The following is a 19,469-nucleotide window of genomic DNA, read 5'->3' on the forward strand; positions in this document are numbered from 1 at the left end:
AGTAAATAAAGCACTGGCCCTAGATTCAGGAGGACCTGAGTTCAAATCCAATCTCAGACACTTGACACTTACTAGTTGTGTGACCCTGGGCAAGTCATTTAACCCTCATTGCCCCACCCCCCCAAAATAGGTGGGGAAGGCTTTATTTTTGTGTGTTCTGATATCCAGTGTTGTCCTCCTCTCTTTCTTCTACAGCTCTTGAGATATGTACAGCTATGAGGTTAATAGAAGCAAGCAGGCCTGTGTGGCTGCTACCACCACCAGAGATATGAGAGGCTACAGAATGGAACTCCATAGGGAAGTCTAGAGACCACAAATGGGGATTCCCTGAAACCACGTTCCCTTGAGAATGAGATGACAAGAGGACAGTGCTGGAGAAGAGGGGATCTGAAAAGTGAAGAAGCAGGATTAGATGTTCTTTAAGGTTCCTTCCAGCTCTGAATGCTGGATTATATCCTTCAAATAATTGTGTTAAAAGTCCTAACTGCCCACTCCCATGTTTTCCTAAACATAGCAACTGTGTAATCAAAGTAGCCTCCCTTCCCTTGTGAAGAAAGCACTTAGCCTCCCTCTCTTGGAACATAATGCTTTGCTCTCATAGAACTTCTCTTGGCTCAGGTTTCTGAGTGGGAGGTAGGGGAGGCAGAAGGTTGGCTGTGCCTATCCATCATCAGGTGGGCCACCAGGGGGGCCCAGTGAAAGGAAATGTTGTTTTGTAAAACAAGAGTCTTTGGGTAGTTTTCCCTCAATCCTCAAAAGGAGAGGTGATTATTTTTTTCTTCAATTCAACAAACATTTCAGTGCCTATTAATGATAGCTAGTATTTATATATGGGGAAGGTACATGGCACAATGGATAGAGTGGCCTGACCTGGAGTCAGGAAGATGAGTCTTCCTGACTTCAAATCTGGTCTCAGACACTTACTAGCTGTGTGATCCTGGGCAAGTCACTTAACCCTCATTGCCCGAAAAAAAAATAGTGAGCAAAGCAAGGGATATTTTTAAGACATAAAATATGGTAGGGTCACTAATAGGGATGTTTCAACATTTAGTGAATGAAGGTGGTCATGTCCAAAGAATGGAAGATCCTTCCATGGCAGACAGATAAGTATCTTTGAGATTGAAAGAGGTGATTTTACCCTAGCTGTCTATATTGTGGGAACAGAGGAAGAAGTGAGGGTCTAGGTGACTGGGCTAGGTTATAGTGGCAGGAGTCTTTATTCTAGACTACTATAGAATCCTCAGGAGATTGAGAGAACTGCTTTCAGCTATGGCCTGCTATCAACAGTTCTCATGTCTATAGCTTGCTAAGTCTTTCTGAAACTGCCTTCTAGGAAAGCTATTCAGTTGTCCATATCTTATGACTCCCATGATCCCTCTGACATGTTGTCTAAATAAAGGGTCTATCTGGAATACTATTGTGCTGTAAGAAATGATGAGCAGGCAGATTTCAGAAAAACCTGGAAAGACATGGATTTATGCTGAGTGAAATGAGCAGAACCAGAAGAACATTGTACCCAATATCAACAGCATTGTGTACTGGGAAAGGGAAAAGGAAGAGGACATAACTTAGGAGAGCCATGTGGAAAAGAGAATTTGAAGTGGCATTTGAGGAGTCCTGAGCTACTGAAAACAGAGAACCAAACTGGAAAAGGGGCATTGATTGCCTTCTGGGAAGGCTACAAGTGGCAGATGCTGTTGTACTTAGCTCAGCAAAGTTCATCTCCACACGGGTCGCCTGGATTTTAAATTCTTTTTTCCTCTTCCCTATGCACTAGATCCTGGTCCTGTTAGAAGTCCTTTTCAGATGCTGCAAAGCATCTAACACCCCATTACATCTGTAAAAGATGAGAGTTGAACTAGATGATCTCTCATGTCCTTCCCAGTTCTAAACACTTTGATCCTGTGAATGTCAACAAGGCTAAGACTGTGATGCTTCCTTTGAACTGATTGCTTTGATGGCCTTGGAAAGGGGGAAGACTACACTTTGGCTGATTCTTGGAAAGACCACCACATCAACACATGGTGCTTTTCTTTCATTCTTCCTTTCTTTCAGAGTCTCTGTGGAGTGGTTATCAGGAAGATCCCATAGGTTCATCTCTGTGAGACTCAATCACTTTCTCAGATGGCAATTCTGTGTCTGTGTCAGTTATATTAGTGTTAAATCAAACTGAAAGACACTTGGGCAGTGACTTAGCTCTTTTCTCTTGTAAAACTTTGACTGCATTGGCAGTATTCAACAAGCTGTAACTCAAGAATAACAAAAGTAGAAACCTTTTCTACCCTTTTATTGAGAGAAAGCTGAGATACTGTTCTGTCTGGGGCCCTACAGAAGGGGAAACTCTCCAGCTAGTCCACTGGTATGAGGTGATAGACCACCACAAGCTATGAGAAATAAAAGGATTGCACCAGATGATTCCCAAGGTCCCTTTTGACTCCAACTTTCCATGATTCTAAATAGTGATGAGATTGAGAATAACAAGATTTAATATAATTATTTGAATACCATCATCTATTATTGACTACAGAAGTCTCTTAAAGACAAGCAGAAGACCATGCAGGCTCTTTCGGTGCGACAACAACAACACAGCATAGGCCCTGGTAGCTGTGTTGGGTTGATAGAGTTGCAGAGCTGTACAAATTACAAATGTGTTGTTGATGTTCTCCAGGTCATTCACTTCCCTTGCTCCTCCTCTGATGTTAGGTGACTTTTGCAGGGCTGATGGAAAGTCAGGGAAAGGACAGATTTCCCAAAGCCTTTCAGATTAAGAGTGTCTGTTCACTCCCATTCCATATACTTTCTGGGCACATTATTTTTTTCCTAAAAAGAATAGAAAAAAGGTCAAGGGTATCTTTGACCTCAAATACTTTTGGTTTGGCTCATGGAAAATATAATAACAGCACAACTCCTACTAGCTTGAAACTTTCCCCTTCTGTAGGGCCCCAAGTAGGACAGTATTCCAGGTTTTTTTCTCCTAATAAAAAGGTGGAAAAAGTTTCCATTTTTGTTATACTTGAATTATACCTTGTTGAGCACTAGGCAGAAAACATCTCTTATCTCAGAAAAGGGGAACTCTCTACTCTTCTTTCTTGTCTATAGCCATGTAAAATACAACAAACGGGGATTTTGTTGGCCAACAAGCCTTTAAAGGCATAGTAGTGAAAGTGGCAATGATATAAAAGCCCCAGCTGTCCTTTCAAGAAGACTAAAAAGAGATGAGAACATTTGATTTAGAGCCAGGGTCAATTGAGAAATTAATGGGGAGCAAAAAAAGAGGCTTCACTAAATAGATTCCCAACTGATAGCAGGTCAACAGGGTATAGGGCTACCATACTTCCTCTGTTCACATTCCCAACAAATAGTCCTGGAGGGCAATCTGCCCTGATCTTCTCTCCAGTATCGCATGGCATCTCCTACACTTTCTGCAGTAGTCTACTTTTGTCCTCCAATTTGTGTTGACTTCTTCCTTCTTCCTCTCACAACTTCTTCAATACCAAAGTCAGGGAAGACCCCAGGACTTGGAGAATCTAGCTACGTTAGTTCTTCCAATCACCTAGTCTCTTGAATTGTTAACCTCTGTGGGCATGCTCAAAAGCAGGTTACATATAGAATCTGCATTTACTTGCCTGTATATGTGTTGTATATCCTCAGTGGAAAGTAAATCCTTTCAGGGAGAGAATTCTTTTGCTTTTGTTTTTTTGTACTCAGATCAGAGTAAGGGAACTCAGCCATTTTCTTAGTAGACAAGTCCTAGGAAGGTTACCCAAGATACTTAGAGGGTAAGTGTCTTGTCCAGGATTATAAAGACCTCATATATACTTCATTATATATACCTCATGGGAAACCAGAAAATCAGGTTGTTTTCCATCAAAAATTTAAAAATAAGGACTTAGTCACTGATATCAAAAGCACTGAGGATAACTAGAAAACACTGGGGCTAAGAAAGCAAAAGGAGGAGGAATCAACTCCAAGTATATGTTAGACTGTATATAGTTATTGTGAAAATAATGTGTATAAGGGGCAGCTAGGTGGCACAGTGGATAAAGCACTGGCCCTGAATTCAGGAGAGCCTGAGTTCAAATCTGGCCTCAAACACTTGACACTTACTAGCTGTGTGACCCTGGGCAAGTCACTTAACCCCTCATTGCCCTGGAAAAAAAGAAAATAATGTGTATAGGTTAGACAGCTTTATGCATAGGCTAGATAGCATCAAAGGTCAGAAGTAACAAAGGGCAGAACTGATTCCAAGGCTGGCACTCTAGCCACCAACTCTTCACTTTTCACATGTTGGGCATTTAACAAAAAATAATAATGATGATGATAGTTAGCATTTATATAGTTCCTTAAGGTTCACAAATTCTTTACACGTGTCATCTCATTGATTCTCACAGTAATCCTGTGAAATAGGAGTTATTATTACCCCCATTTTACAGATGCAGAAATTGAGGCTGAGAGTGGTTAAGGGACTTGCCCAGGGTCACACAGGCATTGGGCAAGACAACAATAATTTCTTAAGCCCTTACTATGTATCTGGGGCTACACATATGAGCAAAAAAGAAAAGATAGTTCCTGTCCTCAATGAAGCTTACCTTTTAATAGGCAAAGACAATACACAAAGGGGAGCTGATTTGCCTATCATCACATATCTGGTCAATAACTATGTCAGCACCTCAAGCTTAGGATCCTTGATTCTAGTCCCAGTACACTCCTTTATAAAAAATTTTTTATGAACTTGAAAATCCTCAAAAAACATATAGCTTTCCAATGTAACAAGTATAGTCAAGCAAAATTAATCAATGCATTGTTCACTTAATCTTGGTAAACTATAACTGTGAGTTATTATTTGGAGTTCAAATTTTACCCCATACATTTTTAGACCATTAACCATGTGGTATAGTGGAAAGAGCAACAAGCACTTGTGAAGTGCCTGCTATGTGCCAGTCACAATAATATTCTTAAAACTTGGACTGCCAATAGGGACTTGCCAATCATCTTCGGCAAAAGAAGGCACGATAATTGTGAGAATCAGGGTGCTACCCCGCCCTGCTGAGAAAGACATTGTGAGAACCAGGGCAGCACTCCCCTGAGGAGAAAGCATGTGACTAGTGTCTGGAAGTTACATCTATTCACAGAACTGCCTGTAAGTCATGTCAATCAATGCTACCAGCCAATTAGCTTGGAGCTATGTGTGGGGACCGCAGAGAGCTTCCACTCAGGAAGACAGATGATCTCTCTTTTCGGTTGCTGGGATGACTGGTGGTGGCAGAAGAAGCAGGCCAGGGGAGATAGGCTTTTTCTTAAACTTTCTGAACTCCACGTTTTCTCTTTATTAACCCCTAATATACTTTAATAAATGCTTAATGCCCAAAGACTGGTGCTATAAGCTTCTAATTTAAGGCAACCACACATTAGATTTTAGTCATAACAATTCGATTTTTTTTTTTTTAGTGAGGCAATTGGGGTTAAGTGACTTGCCCAGGGTCACACAGCTAGTAAGTGTTAAGTGTCTGAGGACAGATTTGAACTCAGGTACTCCTGACTCCAGGGCCGGTGCTCTATCCACTGCGCCACCTAGCTTCCCCTAACAATTAGATTTTAAACATAACATAATCAAAAAAGACATGTCCTCATTCATACCATATTCCTAAAAACATGAACTCCTTTCTTCATATAGTCCATTCATAGCTGTAATTGATAGAAAGTTGGATCATTGGGCTTCTTTTATTCCCCACTTTTGTCCTTGTTGACTTGACTGTTATAAGAGTCATCTTCTCAAGGCACTGACTCCATGTCATCTGTACCTCCTAAAATCCCTTTCCTTGCTTAAAGAGTTGTTATGGCTAACTCACCCATCATGTAGTAGTTAGCCTATTGGTGATAAACTTTTCTGTGCTTATCTAGGCTGGTCTTCTGATAACAAAGTCTGCAGCTGGTCCCATACTTAGTCTTTTCAACCTGGTTCAACTCTACAAGCACAACCACCAAGAGCCTGAGTTCATCATCATAAGGCACTCCCTGCTTAAAAATCTTAAATCTTTTCTCACTCTTATTTTATAGTGATGCCTGTCTCTTCTTGACCTTAAAAATGTAAATCTTTCTTCTCTCTAAAGGTTTGTTCTAGCATAAGTTATTGCCCTTTTAATACATGAACAGTTTGGTTGCTGAAAGGGGCAGGAAAAAAGTATTTTCCATAAAGAAAAAATCAATCAACTTGTAAAGGATGTCAGGTAATGATCCTTTTATAGGCGAGCAGTTTAGTGGCTGAAGAAGGTGGAAGAAAAAGAACTTTTGTTTGATAAAAACTGCTAAAATCTACATGTAAAGAAATAAAATTTTCACGTATGAGCAGTTTAGTTGCCAAAGGGACTAAAAAACAAACTTTTGTATAAATAAAAAGGCTTAAATCACCTTGTAAAGGATATAAAGTGATTCTTATTTTGTAGATGAAAAGTTTTATCAGAAAAAGAACTTCTGTGTATTAAAAACTCATAAAATGCAATTGTGAAGAAACCTAGTTTTCAGAGACAGAATGTGTCTGCATTGCCCCTGAAGAACCAGTTAGTTGAGTTGTGCTATTCTCTGGCCAAAGTGAATAACTAGCCTATACAATAGCATAACACTTTTCAGTACCCTTTTAAGAGTGATTGTAAATTGAGAGCCACTGCTTTGTCTGCTTGAGAGTAGAAGAGTATTTGCCTAGCAGGAGAACAGTGAGTATCAGAAATGCAATTAGCAGAGAAGTAGCTTCATGTGGTTCATTTTATTGTGTAACAGGACCCCATGTATATAGAGAGGTCCACCTGTAGCAAGGGTTCTCATTGTGTGTCTTGAATGAAGGCAGAATAGATATCTCTAGCCTCTTTCCCCTTGTCCTCTCCCCCACCCTCTTTGCCCTTCTCCAAGGGAGGCTTTCATTATGACCAAGAGGAGAAGGAGGTTCTTGGGGTCAGAAGCCACTCTGCTTTCTTCAGAGAAAGAGGGTACTAGGCTATACATATGTTTCCTCTCTTAAATATTGTTACTTTAGGGGATATGATTAAGGTCAATCTAATTTCTGATTGTTGTGTCATTATTATTGAGAGGGGAGGACCCAAAGCTCTATATCCAAGGCTTAGCCCCTTCTGAATCAACTACTAGTTCCACAATGAACACATAACCAAGAAACTCATTTATCTAAATGACATCAAAACAAAAATCAAAGAAGGTGTACAGAGGAGAATACATACCAGACAATATAAAAAGTGAAGCAGCTCTCCCACTGGGAGACTCAAACAAGAAAAGAGTGTCCAGGATCTTACCCAAGGGGAAACTCCCCACAGGCTCGTCTGTAGCTATCTGAGATAGGGACGGGATGGAGATGGTCAGTTCCTCTCATCTCCTTTAACAATCTGAAGTGGAGTTGGCCTCTTCCATTGTCCCTCTTGAAGGTGGAAACCAGAAATACCCAAAGCAACTTGGTGTTTGTAGAGTACCCCAAACTAAAAAAGACTGGAGCTCCCCTGCCTCTCTTACCAACTTCTTCCTACCCCTCACACAGGGCAGGGCATTCTTCTCCACCAATGAAGAAAAAGTCCCAGACCAATGGGCTTTGGGATAGACTAATGATATCAAGGCTGCAGTCCAGTTTAAATTACTCTGAGCATAAGGATTTTCTTTGCCTGTGTGCCTTCCTGAGGGCTAACTCTTCCCAATAGGTATTTCATGGATTTGTGATGTTTAAAAAGTTTAAGAGACATGATTTCTGGGTAATTTAAGCATTTTATAAATAAGGCCAGTGTGTTTATTTTTTATTTATTTATTTATTTTTTATTTTTTAGTGAGGCAATTGGAGTTAAGTGACTTGCCCAGGGTCACACAGCTAGTAAGTGTTAAGTGTCTGAGGCCGGATTTGAACTCAGGTACTCCTGACTCCAGGGCCGGTGCTCTATCCACTGCGCCACCTAGCTGCCCCCAGTGTGTTTATTAATAAAAAGAGGTCAGTGGCACTCTCAAATGCCAAAGACCTCTTATGGCGATGGGCTTGGTTTATATGCCCTTGGAAGAGTTCCTGAGGATGGCAGTCAACTCTGATTGGTTAAAAATTAATGAGAGAGGGGCAGCTAGGTGGCGCAGTGGTTAGAGCACCAGCCCTGGAGTCAGGAGGACCTGAGTTCAAATCTGGCCTCAGACACTTAACACTTACTAGCTGTGTGACCCTGGGCAAGTCACTTAACCCCAATTGCCTCACCAAAAACAAAAACAAAAACAAACAAACAAAAAAAATTAATGAGAGGGGCAGCTAGGTGGCGCAGTGGATAGAGCACTGGCCCTGGAGTCAGGAGTACCTGAGTTCAAATCTGGCCTCAGACACTTAACACTTACTAGCTGTGTGACCCTAGGCAAGTCACTTAACCCCAATTGCCTTACTAAAAAAAAAAATGAGAGAATGAATATTAAAATGAGGGGCTAGCCTAGATTCCAATGAGGGTCTTGGGATGTGGTGACTTGGATAACCCAAGTCTTGGTCAAAGAGATTTAACAATTTACATATCACCTTTCTGACAAATTTTCCCAGACCCATCTGAATAATAGATCAGCAATCTATCCCATTAGCCCAAACTTAGAATTTCTTTTACTGTCCGATTGATTAGATCTTAGCCTGGGTAAATATTTGAGTAAGATTTCCTACATTGGTTGATTTCTGGATTAGGAAGTAGAAAAGGAGAAAAATCTTGGTTCTGATTCAATAATTAGTTATTAATACAAGAGAAAAATAAGCATTTCTCTCAGATTGATTTCACTCAGAAATGAGTGTGACTTATGTTTACAGGTAGACTGTAATGTATTGATTATTCTTTCATTTGATTATGTTAACCATGATTCATTGCTTATTATTGCTTTTACCTTACTGTTAAGTGGATAATTGTATTTAAAATCTAATGTTGGGGCAGCTAGGTGGCACAGTGGATAGAGCACTGGCCCTGGAGTCAGGAGGACCTAAGTTCAAATCCGGCCTCAGACATTTGACACTTACTAGCTGTATGACCCTGGGCAAGTCACTTAACCCCAATTTCCTCACCCCCCAAAAAAAAGAAAAAGAAAAAAAAATCTAATGTCATCTAGAGCAGCTGGTTTCATATAAATGGGAATCACTCAGGCAGAGGCTCAAGAACTATATGGAGAGTAAAACGAGTGTATTCACCAACACTAGGCTTATCCCTAGAACCTTGAGAGTTCAAGTGCAGCCACATGGTGATGATCCTTCTTTAGGAACTCAAATCTATCTGTATGAGATAAGCTTGGGGTGAATGATTCAGGCTAGGAAATCAATGTTGGGGGTTCATGCAGGCGGGTACTCCATGCAGGTGTTAGTTACACTATGACTGACAGTTCTATCATGTCTTACTTTGAATAGAGCCTGATTTTCATACTCATACATAGTTAATGAATGGATTCCAGACTTCTAGCGGGCTAGAGCATCCCATGATTTTTTTTTCCCAAACCGTATGTATTCACTAGGGGAACTAATGAATACATGCACCTTGGTACAGGGCATCACTGCTATCTGGAATGTACTCCCGCCTCACCACCGCCTTGTAGTATCCCTCTGCTTTTAAGGATCATTTCAGGCACCACCTCTTACATGAGGGTTATTCTAACTCCCTCCTGGCCCCTGTGGTAAAAAGTACGCCAGTTTTTGAAGGACCACCCTTTCGGGGAGGAGACCGTGATGAACTGCCGTGCACTCCACCTCCGTCTGTTAGGCACTCCACTTGGGGGGGGGGAGGGGCAAGCTTAAAAGGCAAGGAGAGAACAGAAGTGAGGTCTTTTGTTGGCTCTCCTTGTCCGCTGTTTGCGTTGCACACACAGACGCTGACTGAAGTGCGACTCGGCCCAGTTCGCCAAAACAGCACGTGCTTGACACAGCTCTCAGCTTCAGAGGTGGCCTTAGGTTTTTGGTGAGTTTTATACGGAATATAGACTAAGCTTAGATTTAAGACTATTTGTTTTTATTTATACTTTCCTGTCTCTCTAATCAACATCACCTTGTAATTTCCAAACAATAAAAGCTTTAACTAGAGACCAGAGGCTTCTTTAACTTACTGATCTGGGTGATAAATAAGGGAAAGGTTAAAAGGGGAGTTTAATGCTCTTGTATCCAATTTTAAATCTCACACCCCCCCAGTTATTAATGTCCTCTCTACCTCTCTACATTACTTTGCATTTATTTACTGAAGCTATCTCAGCTTTGGTGATGCTCTAGCGCATTATTACTTTGTATTTATTTATATGTATAATATTTCTATGTACATGTTGTTTCCATTATAGACTATAAACTCCTTAAGAAGAGGGATAGTTACAATTTTGTCTTTGTATCTTCCTGGATTAGCATAGCACGTCACAATTGTCCTTTCAGTCATGTCTGAGTCTACATGACTCTCTTTGGGGTTTTCTTGGCAGAAATATTGGAGTGGTTTGCTATTTACTTCTCCAGATCGTTTTATAGATGGGGGAACTGAGGCAAACTGGGCTAAGAGACGTGCCCAGGGTCACACAGCTAATGAGTGTCTGAGGCCAGATTTGAAATCAGATCTTCTGGACTCCAGGCCCCACACTCTATGCACTGTGTCACCTCGATGACCTTTGCCTCACACTTAGTAGCCACTTAATAAATACTTGTTGAATAAATAAATGAATGAAAGAATGTACCAGGTAGATATTAGCCTGTTCAGAGGTACCATGATGGAACACTAATTCTACATGCCCATGACAGAATACACTCAGTATTTGATGACCCTACAAAGAGCATTCTGCAGCACATTTTCAATGCCTTTTTCAGACTGTCTCTGCTTTATCAATCCTTTCCTTCACTATAAACACACAACAAAGTCCAGATATCACAATTGAGAGCAAACTGCAATAATCACAACAGATTTCTTTACTGTTCAGAGAGGCCTCATCTTAGCAAGCTCTGGAAGTTCTTCACATAAGGATGGGCAGGAGCTGAGTGAGGGTGGCATGAGAAAAACAGAGTTTGAGGGATTCTGCTGCTGCCTTAATTTAAAGGAGTTGCTTCTAAAATAGCAGCTGTTCTGGCTAATTGGGTTTACAGCAATGGGCGTAGTGGATGCCATTTTTCTGGTGCTGGCCGAGTGACAGCTTATCTCTTCTCCTGAAGTCCCAGTCTTCCAGTCAGCAGAAGGTAGGTATGCATGGGCTTCTGGGCAGAAGGTCACAGATCTGGCCACCTTCCAGGCCCAAATGAGCTAGTCAGCAGGAAACTTGGCCAGCTTGCAGAACCATTTTGGGTGAAATCCATGGGTGGGGAGACGTCTTTGTAATACCTCTTTTCCTTCCCTTTCAGAACATGCATCTCAGATGCCAAGAACTCGTTTTCAACAACCCCAGGAGCTATTTTGGGTCTTACTGAGGGCTGGGTTATGAGAGAAGCAGAATAGCATAGTACTGTGGGCTAATGGGGCACTACTTTGCATGAGGGATGTGGGGGCTCTCAAGATACTTAACTGAGAGGTTCATGGCCAGTGTCTACATGATCATAAGGGATATTACTTTCTGAAATATTGGAGTCAATTTTAAATGCTTCATTTTAAAGTAAAGATTTAAAGAGGAGATAGGAAAAAATGAAGGCCCGTTACCCACGAGGGAAGCCAGGAGTGCTGAACTCCCTATACAGGTCCTAGGTGTGTTCCAGTGATGGTCCAGCTCTACTTATTGGAAAGATCAGCAGGAATTGGAAGGCAAAGAATAAAAATAGGATTTTATAAATGTACAAAAATAATTGATAGTATTTTACCATTTTAACGTTTGCAAAACACTTATCCTCATAGCAACCCTCTGAGTTAAGTGCAATTATCATTCCCATTTTACAGATTAGAAAATGGAGGCAGGCGGATGTTAAATGACCTGTTCAGTAAGTCTCTGAGGCTGGATTTGAACTCTGATCTTCTGACTCCAGGATGAGTGCTCTATTCACTGTACCACCTAGCTTTGCCAAGCTGCATGTCCTTGAGGCAAATCATTTAATCTCTATGAATTTGGAGATTCTTAGACTACTTCCCTCCCACATATGGTTATTGTGAGGAAGGAACCTTGGAAATGTCATGATGTGGAAGGCATCCGCAAGGTAGCATGGCAAAAAGAATACTGCTTTTGAGTTCTGGCTCTGCCACTTATTAGCAGAGTGGCACTGGGTACTTACCCCAATTTTCTCATCCAAAAGATGGGAATAAATATAACTGTATAATAGGGTCTCATCATATTATTCTTAGTGGGAGCTATTTAAGCTCCAGTGATGCTCTAGTGCATAGTAGGTATTTTGGCCTTACCATAATAAATAAAAATACAATAGAATGTAGATGATGTTAATATGTAGTTTTCTGAGTCAACATGTGGCCTGCTGGAATCCTTATGCATGGTTTTGTAGCTCCAGTTTCTATTTGAATTGGATACCCCTGCTCTAGTGCACACAATAGCTGTTCATTAAAAGAAGCACCAGGACATCAAAATCCTGCAAGGCTTTGTGCCTGGATGCGGATATTATTGCATTAGGAGAATGAAATTGGAAAAGATATAAAAGGAAGTGGGAATACTGGCAACCCAGAGTCAGAATTAAACCCAATACAGCCTTAATGGGCTGTGGCAGACTTTTCTGTTCACTGAGAGGAGTTGGGGGAACCCTTCACAGTTTTCTTACCCCATTCACTCATACACTTAAACTTTTTCCTCTGGAGAATTCATCCCCATCCACCCCTTTGGAAAACAGTAGATTGCAACCATTTGTGTATTAGGCAGAGAATAATTCTATTGCTTGGTTCCTTCTTGTCATTTACTTTGCTTCGATGTTTAATTAGATTTAATTTATAGTGTAAGGTCTTGAGGGCAAAGCCTGTCTTTTGCCTCTTTATGTATCCTCAGTGTTTAACACAGTGCCTGGCACATCGTAGTTCCTTTATAAATGTTTGTTGATTGATTGATTAAATGCATTTGTTCTTGGATCATTGTCTTTTGCATGGTTTGAAAATGGATAGTGTTTTACTGGTAGGGGCTCAGGCTGTGATATACAAAATTGAGCACCTCAAACAGCCCACACTAACCTGGGAAATGTTGCAAAGGTCACCAGAGCCAGAATTTTCAGGGGCCTGATGTTTAATTTACATTACCTGCTTCACAGGTTTGTAATGTCCTTTGAAAGCCTGAAATTACTATAGAAACATGAGTTATTCATATTATTCATAAGATAAATGCAAATCAAAACAACTCGGAGGTTTTACCTCATCCCTAGCAATTTGACAAAGATGACAAAAAGGGGGAATATTCAGTGTTGCAGAGATTGTGGAAAGAAGGGCATATCTTTATACTGTTGGTGGAGCTATAAATTGGTCTGACCATTCTAGAAAGCAATTTGGAATTTTTAAAAAAAAAGAAAATGACAATATCCTGTGATTCAACTAGTAGGCAAATAGCTCAAGGTGGTCAATGATAGAAGAAAAAAAAAGGTTCCTTTCCCTCTTGACCCCCTCCCCCAATGCCCTAATACCCCCAAATATTTATGGCAGCATTTTTTGTAGTAGCAAAGAATTGGAAATACTGTAGATACCTATCGTTTGGGGACTGGTTAAACAAGTTGTGGTAAATGGATCTTACTTAGAATCTTACTGTGCTATAAAAAACTGGGAATAGGGTGAACATAGAAAATTATGGGAAGATGTGTATGAATTGATGCTAAGTGAAGTAAACAGAACCAGGAAATAATATGCAAAATGACTACAATAATATAAATAGAAGAGCAGAAAAGAATTGAACCTCAATGCTGTGAAGTTATGACCAACCTTGGCCCCATAGAAAAGCTAATTAAGAGGCATTTCCTTTCTGCCTTTGCTGAGACAAGGGTTTATGACAGTGGAATACTACAAAAAATGTCAGATTTTATGATGTGTTGGTTAGTTTTGCTGAACTGTTTTTTCCTCTTCTCTTTTAAACTTCTTTGTTATAAGGAATGGCTCCTTGGGAGAAGAGGGATACATTTATTTGTTTTTTAATATTCATTAGTGCCTCCTTTAGAATGGATGAAATTCCCTTACAAGTCTTTTCCTTTTTTCTTTTCTACAATCTGCTAACTCTGTACGAGTCTAGAAGCTGGAAGCTGTGGAATTTAGGGAGTGTTTACAGAAAGTAATAATGAGAGACACTAATAGAAAAAAATTAGGCTGATTCTCAGGAATAAACATCCCCTACAGCCAGTCTCTTGTGGAAAGGAGTAAGATCTCAATTGCTTATTAAGGCTGCACTTAGGCCCCAATGCACACCATATGTAAAGCAGATGAGAAATTGCTGGGGAGGAGAGTAGGCCACTGGCAGAAGTTAGGAATAATGGCCTCCGATGTCTGTTCTGTCTCCCCTAGCTCCCAGATTAGGAGATTTTGATTTTCTCTGAAATTTTTTTTGAAAGACACACATAAGCATGGAACAAACATGGCATTTATTTCTTATTCACATGAAAATTGTATGGCATTTGCATGACAATATCAGGGAGGGAGTGGTCCATGGGGCAGCATGCCCAGAGGTTCCAAGGGCTATTTTCTGAGAAATGAAGACATATCACTTTAATTGCAGGAAACCTTCACATAGAGTACATTTAGCAATGAGCAAATAGTGGGGCTGCTAACTTTCAAACAAATGAATGCACCAAAGTTCTTCAGCTACCTAGGAAGGTAAAACCCAGTAAGAAAAGTAGTGTGTATCCATCTTCAAAGGAATTTGGTGTTTGCTTTACATATCAGAGGGTTGCCAAATATCTCAGAAAGCAGAAAGGTAATGCTTGCTTGGATGGAGAGAGGGAAAGAAAATCTTGCCGCCTAAGTTCAAAGGTATATATGTTAATATCTATCTATGTATCTTGGAGACTGGGCTAGAAAACCTTCCTGAGTGGGCCTGGGGTAGGTTCGGTGAGATCAAGCAACAGGACCTACCCCTGACTGGAAGAGGCATCAAGAGTTAGGGACTGGCCTACACGCCTAGGGACATTTCTAATCTTTGGAGAGCAAGCTGTTGACCTGCAACGTACCACACATTTCCTGGGTGACCTGCTCCTCTGTCTGCCTCATCTCCCTCTCTGGATACTCTTCCTTTCTTCCACCTCCTCCCCCAACTCCAGGAAAATATTCCTTTTGCCTTCAGCCTCCCATAGACAGTTGTCTTTGACCCTCAACTGACTCAGGTCAACTGATCAAATCTCTGATCTGTCTACACTAAACTTCTCACTGTTGTTTTTTTCCTCCCCAAAGTTGGGCAGCTCTCTCCCCTTCTAACCTCCTCATGCCTCCCCTGCCCAGAAAGCCTTTTCTCCATTAGCTTTACTAAACTTATTTCCCTTCATCAAGGACTTTCTGAAATCTTTTCCAGGAGGCTTGCTCTTGGATAAGATGATGGTTCTTCTTCCCCATCAAGCTCCCTTAACACCAAAAAACATTTGCAAATGGTTTTGTTAAACCACAGGACTTGCTAAATATAAATCATGCCAACCAGATTTGTTAATGCTCAAGCAAGTCATACACCCATGCTCTAGATATACCACTGGTCTGTCTACAGAACCAGACACAGAGAGCATTGACCCTTTCCCTGCCCACACCCTCCCCACCTACACTGGTATGTACTCTCATTGTCCCTCTCTCCCTGTTCTTTTCTATCCTCCTGCCTAACTGGCCCATTCTCATTGTACCCAGGGGTCTCCTGATATTCTGTCCACAGAGCATGGGGTACACCATCAGAAATGGTGAAATGAATGAGGCTGTTTGGGGATGCCCCAGAGGAGGGCAGAGCCATAAAACCGAGATGGACAGATTTCAGAGTATTTTATAGGAGGTCATGGGATGAGGTGGAAGAGGCAGAGGGAATGGGGAGCAGAATACATTCTGCTAGGCCTGTCCAAGAATAATATGCCAAGTGAAACCTACTGCTTGAGAGGGGGACTTAGGGTCAGGAAAGATGGAAAATAGTGGTGCTTAAAGCTGGAACAGTAGCTGCTATGATCTGGGGGATCAGCATCATATTGAGAGCTAAAGCAGTACTAGACATGTAGTTCAACATTCTCTGTCATCTTACAGGTGAGACAACAGCATCAGGGAACACTGTAGTGACCCTCTGCCTTCTTCCCTGGATAATGTGGGAAATGTGTAAGCTCACTTTGATGTGCAAAACCTACTGGTTCTATTGCATATGTATGTTTTAGGCCTACCCACTGGGTTTCTTGAGGGAGAGGACCAAGAATGGAGAGAATAACTTGGAATTCTAAACATGAGACAAATGTATCACCCCTTGAATTTAGCATCTTAAACATGTAACTTTGTGGAAGTTTAATGTGAGAAGGGAATTGTGGGTGGGAAAACCTATTTCAAGTGCTTGGAAGGTTGATGGGTCAATAAAAGGTGATTGGTTAGCTCCAGTCCCCTTTCCAGTACACAGCTTATATTAGACCAGGAGCCAAAGAACTCCACAGCATCTCATTGTTTGGGGTGAGCATTTTCCAGCAGAGAATTCCTATTTGTGGAATTACAGATTGAGGGAGTTTCAAAGGCAAGAGTGACTTTTGCCCAGGAGGCAGGGGTCATAAGTAGAATATGGATATACATCTGCTGTTGACGTCTAAGTCAGACAAAGGATTCTCTAGTGAATGCCTATGAGAGTTGAAATGGCTAGCCCATTCCCCAAATTAGTGAGATGCTTTTGCAAGCATCAGCCCTACCAAACTCATCCTACACAACAGAATTGGGAGGGGAGTGAAAAGCCTTGTCTATCCCTGTATATTTTCAAAAATTAAAGGGCACGAAGGCAGAGGTTGTCCCTCCCCTCTACCTGATTTAGGGACTTCCTTGGGCACCAAATGAAACTGCTCCTAGACTCGAGGCTCAGTTTCCCAAATGTTGAGTGTCAAAGTCTTATAAATAAAGCTACTATTGGCTTAGCACAAATGGAAAAATTCTGGAGCCCATCAGGTAGGAGATGCGACTGAAACACATTTGAAAAATTATGTGTAATACATTTTTAACCTAATATATGAGTCTGAAAACTACAGGAGAAAAAAAAAAAGAAAAAATTAAAAACAAACAAAAAATGAAGATTGCAGGAGGTCGGTGACGGACTGATGGACAGGTAATCTCAGAGGACATTTCTCCGAAGGAATGGACTATTGCTCACGAGTCTGAGGAAAGCCGTCATTCCCAGGGCCATGTTGCCTTTTGGCTCAGGCAGATACATAAGGCGGAGGAGGCTCTTTACTTGCAGCCATACTTGCACTTGCACCTGCCCCTGCCCCTGCCCCTGCCCCAGCCCCTGCCCCAGCCCCTACACCCACTGCAGTTGCTGTTGAAGCTGTAGTGGTGTCATCATAGGGTGGTAACAGCACCTGAGGAGGAAGAAGAAACAGATGATAAAGTAAAAAAGTAAAAGTAAAAGAAACCCACCTCTAATGGCTGAATTAATTGCAATTGTTCCACTAAAGTCAGGGTGGGGGATTTCAGGCTCATCGATCAAGTTCAGTCTTATTGGCCATACCTGATTCAATTCAACTGAGCAAACGTCTGTTAAGCTCCTGCTATGTGCATGACATTGTTGTGGATGCTGGGGATACAAAGACAAAATAAAAAAAAAAATCTTGCCCTCAAGCAGTTTCTATTCTTCTGGGAGATACAACATATACAGAGATCAGTCAACATAAGATAATATGAGAATGAAATCACTAACAACTAGGGAGATTGGGAAAAGATGTCCATAGGAGGCAACACCTGAGATGAGAAGCCAGTCATCAGTTGAAAAAACATTTATCAGGGGGCAGCTAGGTGGTGCAGTGGGTAAAGCATCAGCCCTGGATTCAGGAGGACCTGAGTTCAAATCCGGCCTCGGACACTTGACACTTACTAGCTGTGTGACCCTGGGCAAGTCACTTAACTCTATTTGCCTCCGTTTCCTCATCTCTAAAATGAGCTGGGGGGTGGGGGAGCAGAGCCAAGATGGTGGAGGAAAGACATTAAATGCACAGAGCTCCTGATACAATCACCCCCAAAATAGCAATAAAAGAACCCTTGGATCAGAAAAACACCTCTAGATAGATTTCAGGGGGCCATGCTGGGCCACGAATAAAACCTAACCCCGCAATCAGGCTGACACACCAGACACCCACCCAAGGAATTTGCCCCAGTGCCTCTGAATCGGCTACAGTACCGGCATCTTCTGGAACCAAGAGCTCAGTTGGGTTGAACAGCTGGTGGCCGGGGCTAGGGGAGGGGGGTAAGTGCAGGGGTACCAGTGGACTGGGGGGAAGGATTTAACTGTCCCACCCCAGCAGGGAACCAGGACGAAATCCTGAGCTATGGGAGGTCTAGGTTGAGGAGGGGAGCAGGGGAGCAGGTTCGTCGAAGCTAAGAACCACACCACAGAAAGCTTTGCTGGTTGGTTGTTTAGTAAGTAGGCTTGAGGTTATCTCTGGTGAGATTAAAACCTACCCCCCCCCCCAACCAAAACACGTAGGACCCTCTGAAGCTGGGAACAGGAGTGGAACTGAGAAGCAGCCCCACCCCCACCCACCAGTGAAGAATTTAAAATCAAATAAAAGCAAGGCCAGGCAGGCTGAGAAGAAGCCCAATTATCCCCTGGGCCACGTTGTAGCTCAAACAGTGTGTCCTGGAAGCAGCACTACACTTTAAGAAGGAGTTAAAAAGCCAAGAAATAGTAAGCCAGGATGAGTAGGCAGAGAAAGCAGAAGACTATCTAAAACTTCTTTGGGGGTAAGGTAGATACAATACAACCTCAGAAGAAGATAATAACAAGGTCAAAGCTCCAACATCCAAAGCTTCCAAGAAAAATATGAACTGGTCTCAGGCCATGGAAGCTCTCAAAAGGGACTTTGAAGAGAAAGTAGGAGAGATAGAAGATATAAAGAAAGGAAGGAAAGAATGGAAAGAGAAATGAGAGTGATGCAGTAGAATCATGAGAAAAAAAGTCAACAGTTTGAAAAGCCAAATGGAAAAGGAGATTAAAAACTGTCTGATGAAAATAACTGCCTAAGAATTAGGATTGAACAAATGGAAGCTAGTGACCTTATGAGAAACCAAGACACAGTAAAGCAAATCCAATTGAATGAAAAAATAGAGGGCAATGTGAAATATCTCCTTAGAAAAACAGCTGACCTGGAAAATAAATCTAGGAGAGATAATTTGAAAATCATTGGACTACCTGAAAACCATGACCAAAACAAAAGCTTAGACACCATCCTCCAAGAGATTGCGAGGGAAAATTTCCCTGATATTCTAGAAGCAGAAGCTAAAATAGAATTACACCAATCATCTCCTGAAAGAGATCCCAAAAGGAAAACCTCCATGAATATTATAGCCAAATTCCAGAACTCCCAGGTCAAGGAGAAAATATTGCAAGCAACTAGAAAAACGGAATTCAAATACTGTGGAGCTCCAATAAGG

At 41.5% G+C, this 19,469-nt stretch overlaps 1 protein-coding gene across 1 annotated transcript in view; it reads right to left on the reverse strand.

Moving 5' to 3' along the window:
• Positions 1–14,460: 14,460 nt before the first annotated feature.
• Positions 14,461–19,469, reverse strand: part of LAPTM4B (lysosomal protein transmembrane 4 beta) — a 127,900-nt gene continuing 122,891 nt past the window's right edge. Inside the window, exon 7 of the mRNA XM_043976759.1 lies at positions 14,461–17,401. Within this exon, the coding sequence (XP_043832694.1) occupies positions 17,240–17,401 (162 nt within the window). The 3' untranslated portion in view covers positions 14,461–17,239. The remainder of the gene's footprint in view (positions 17,402–19,469) is intronic.

This window comes from Dromiciops gliroides, chromosome 1 (genome assembly GCF_019393635.1).
Source record: "Dromiciops gliroides isolate mDroGli1 chromosome 1, mDroGli1.pri, whole genome shotgun sequence".
In the NCBI taxonomy this organism is placed as follows: domain Eukaryota; kingdom Metazoa; phylum Chordata; class Mammalia; order Microbiotheria; family Microbiotheriidae; genus Dromiciops; species Dromiciops gliroides.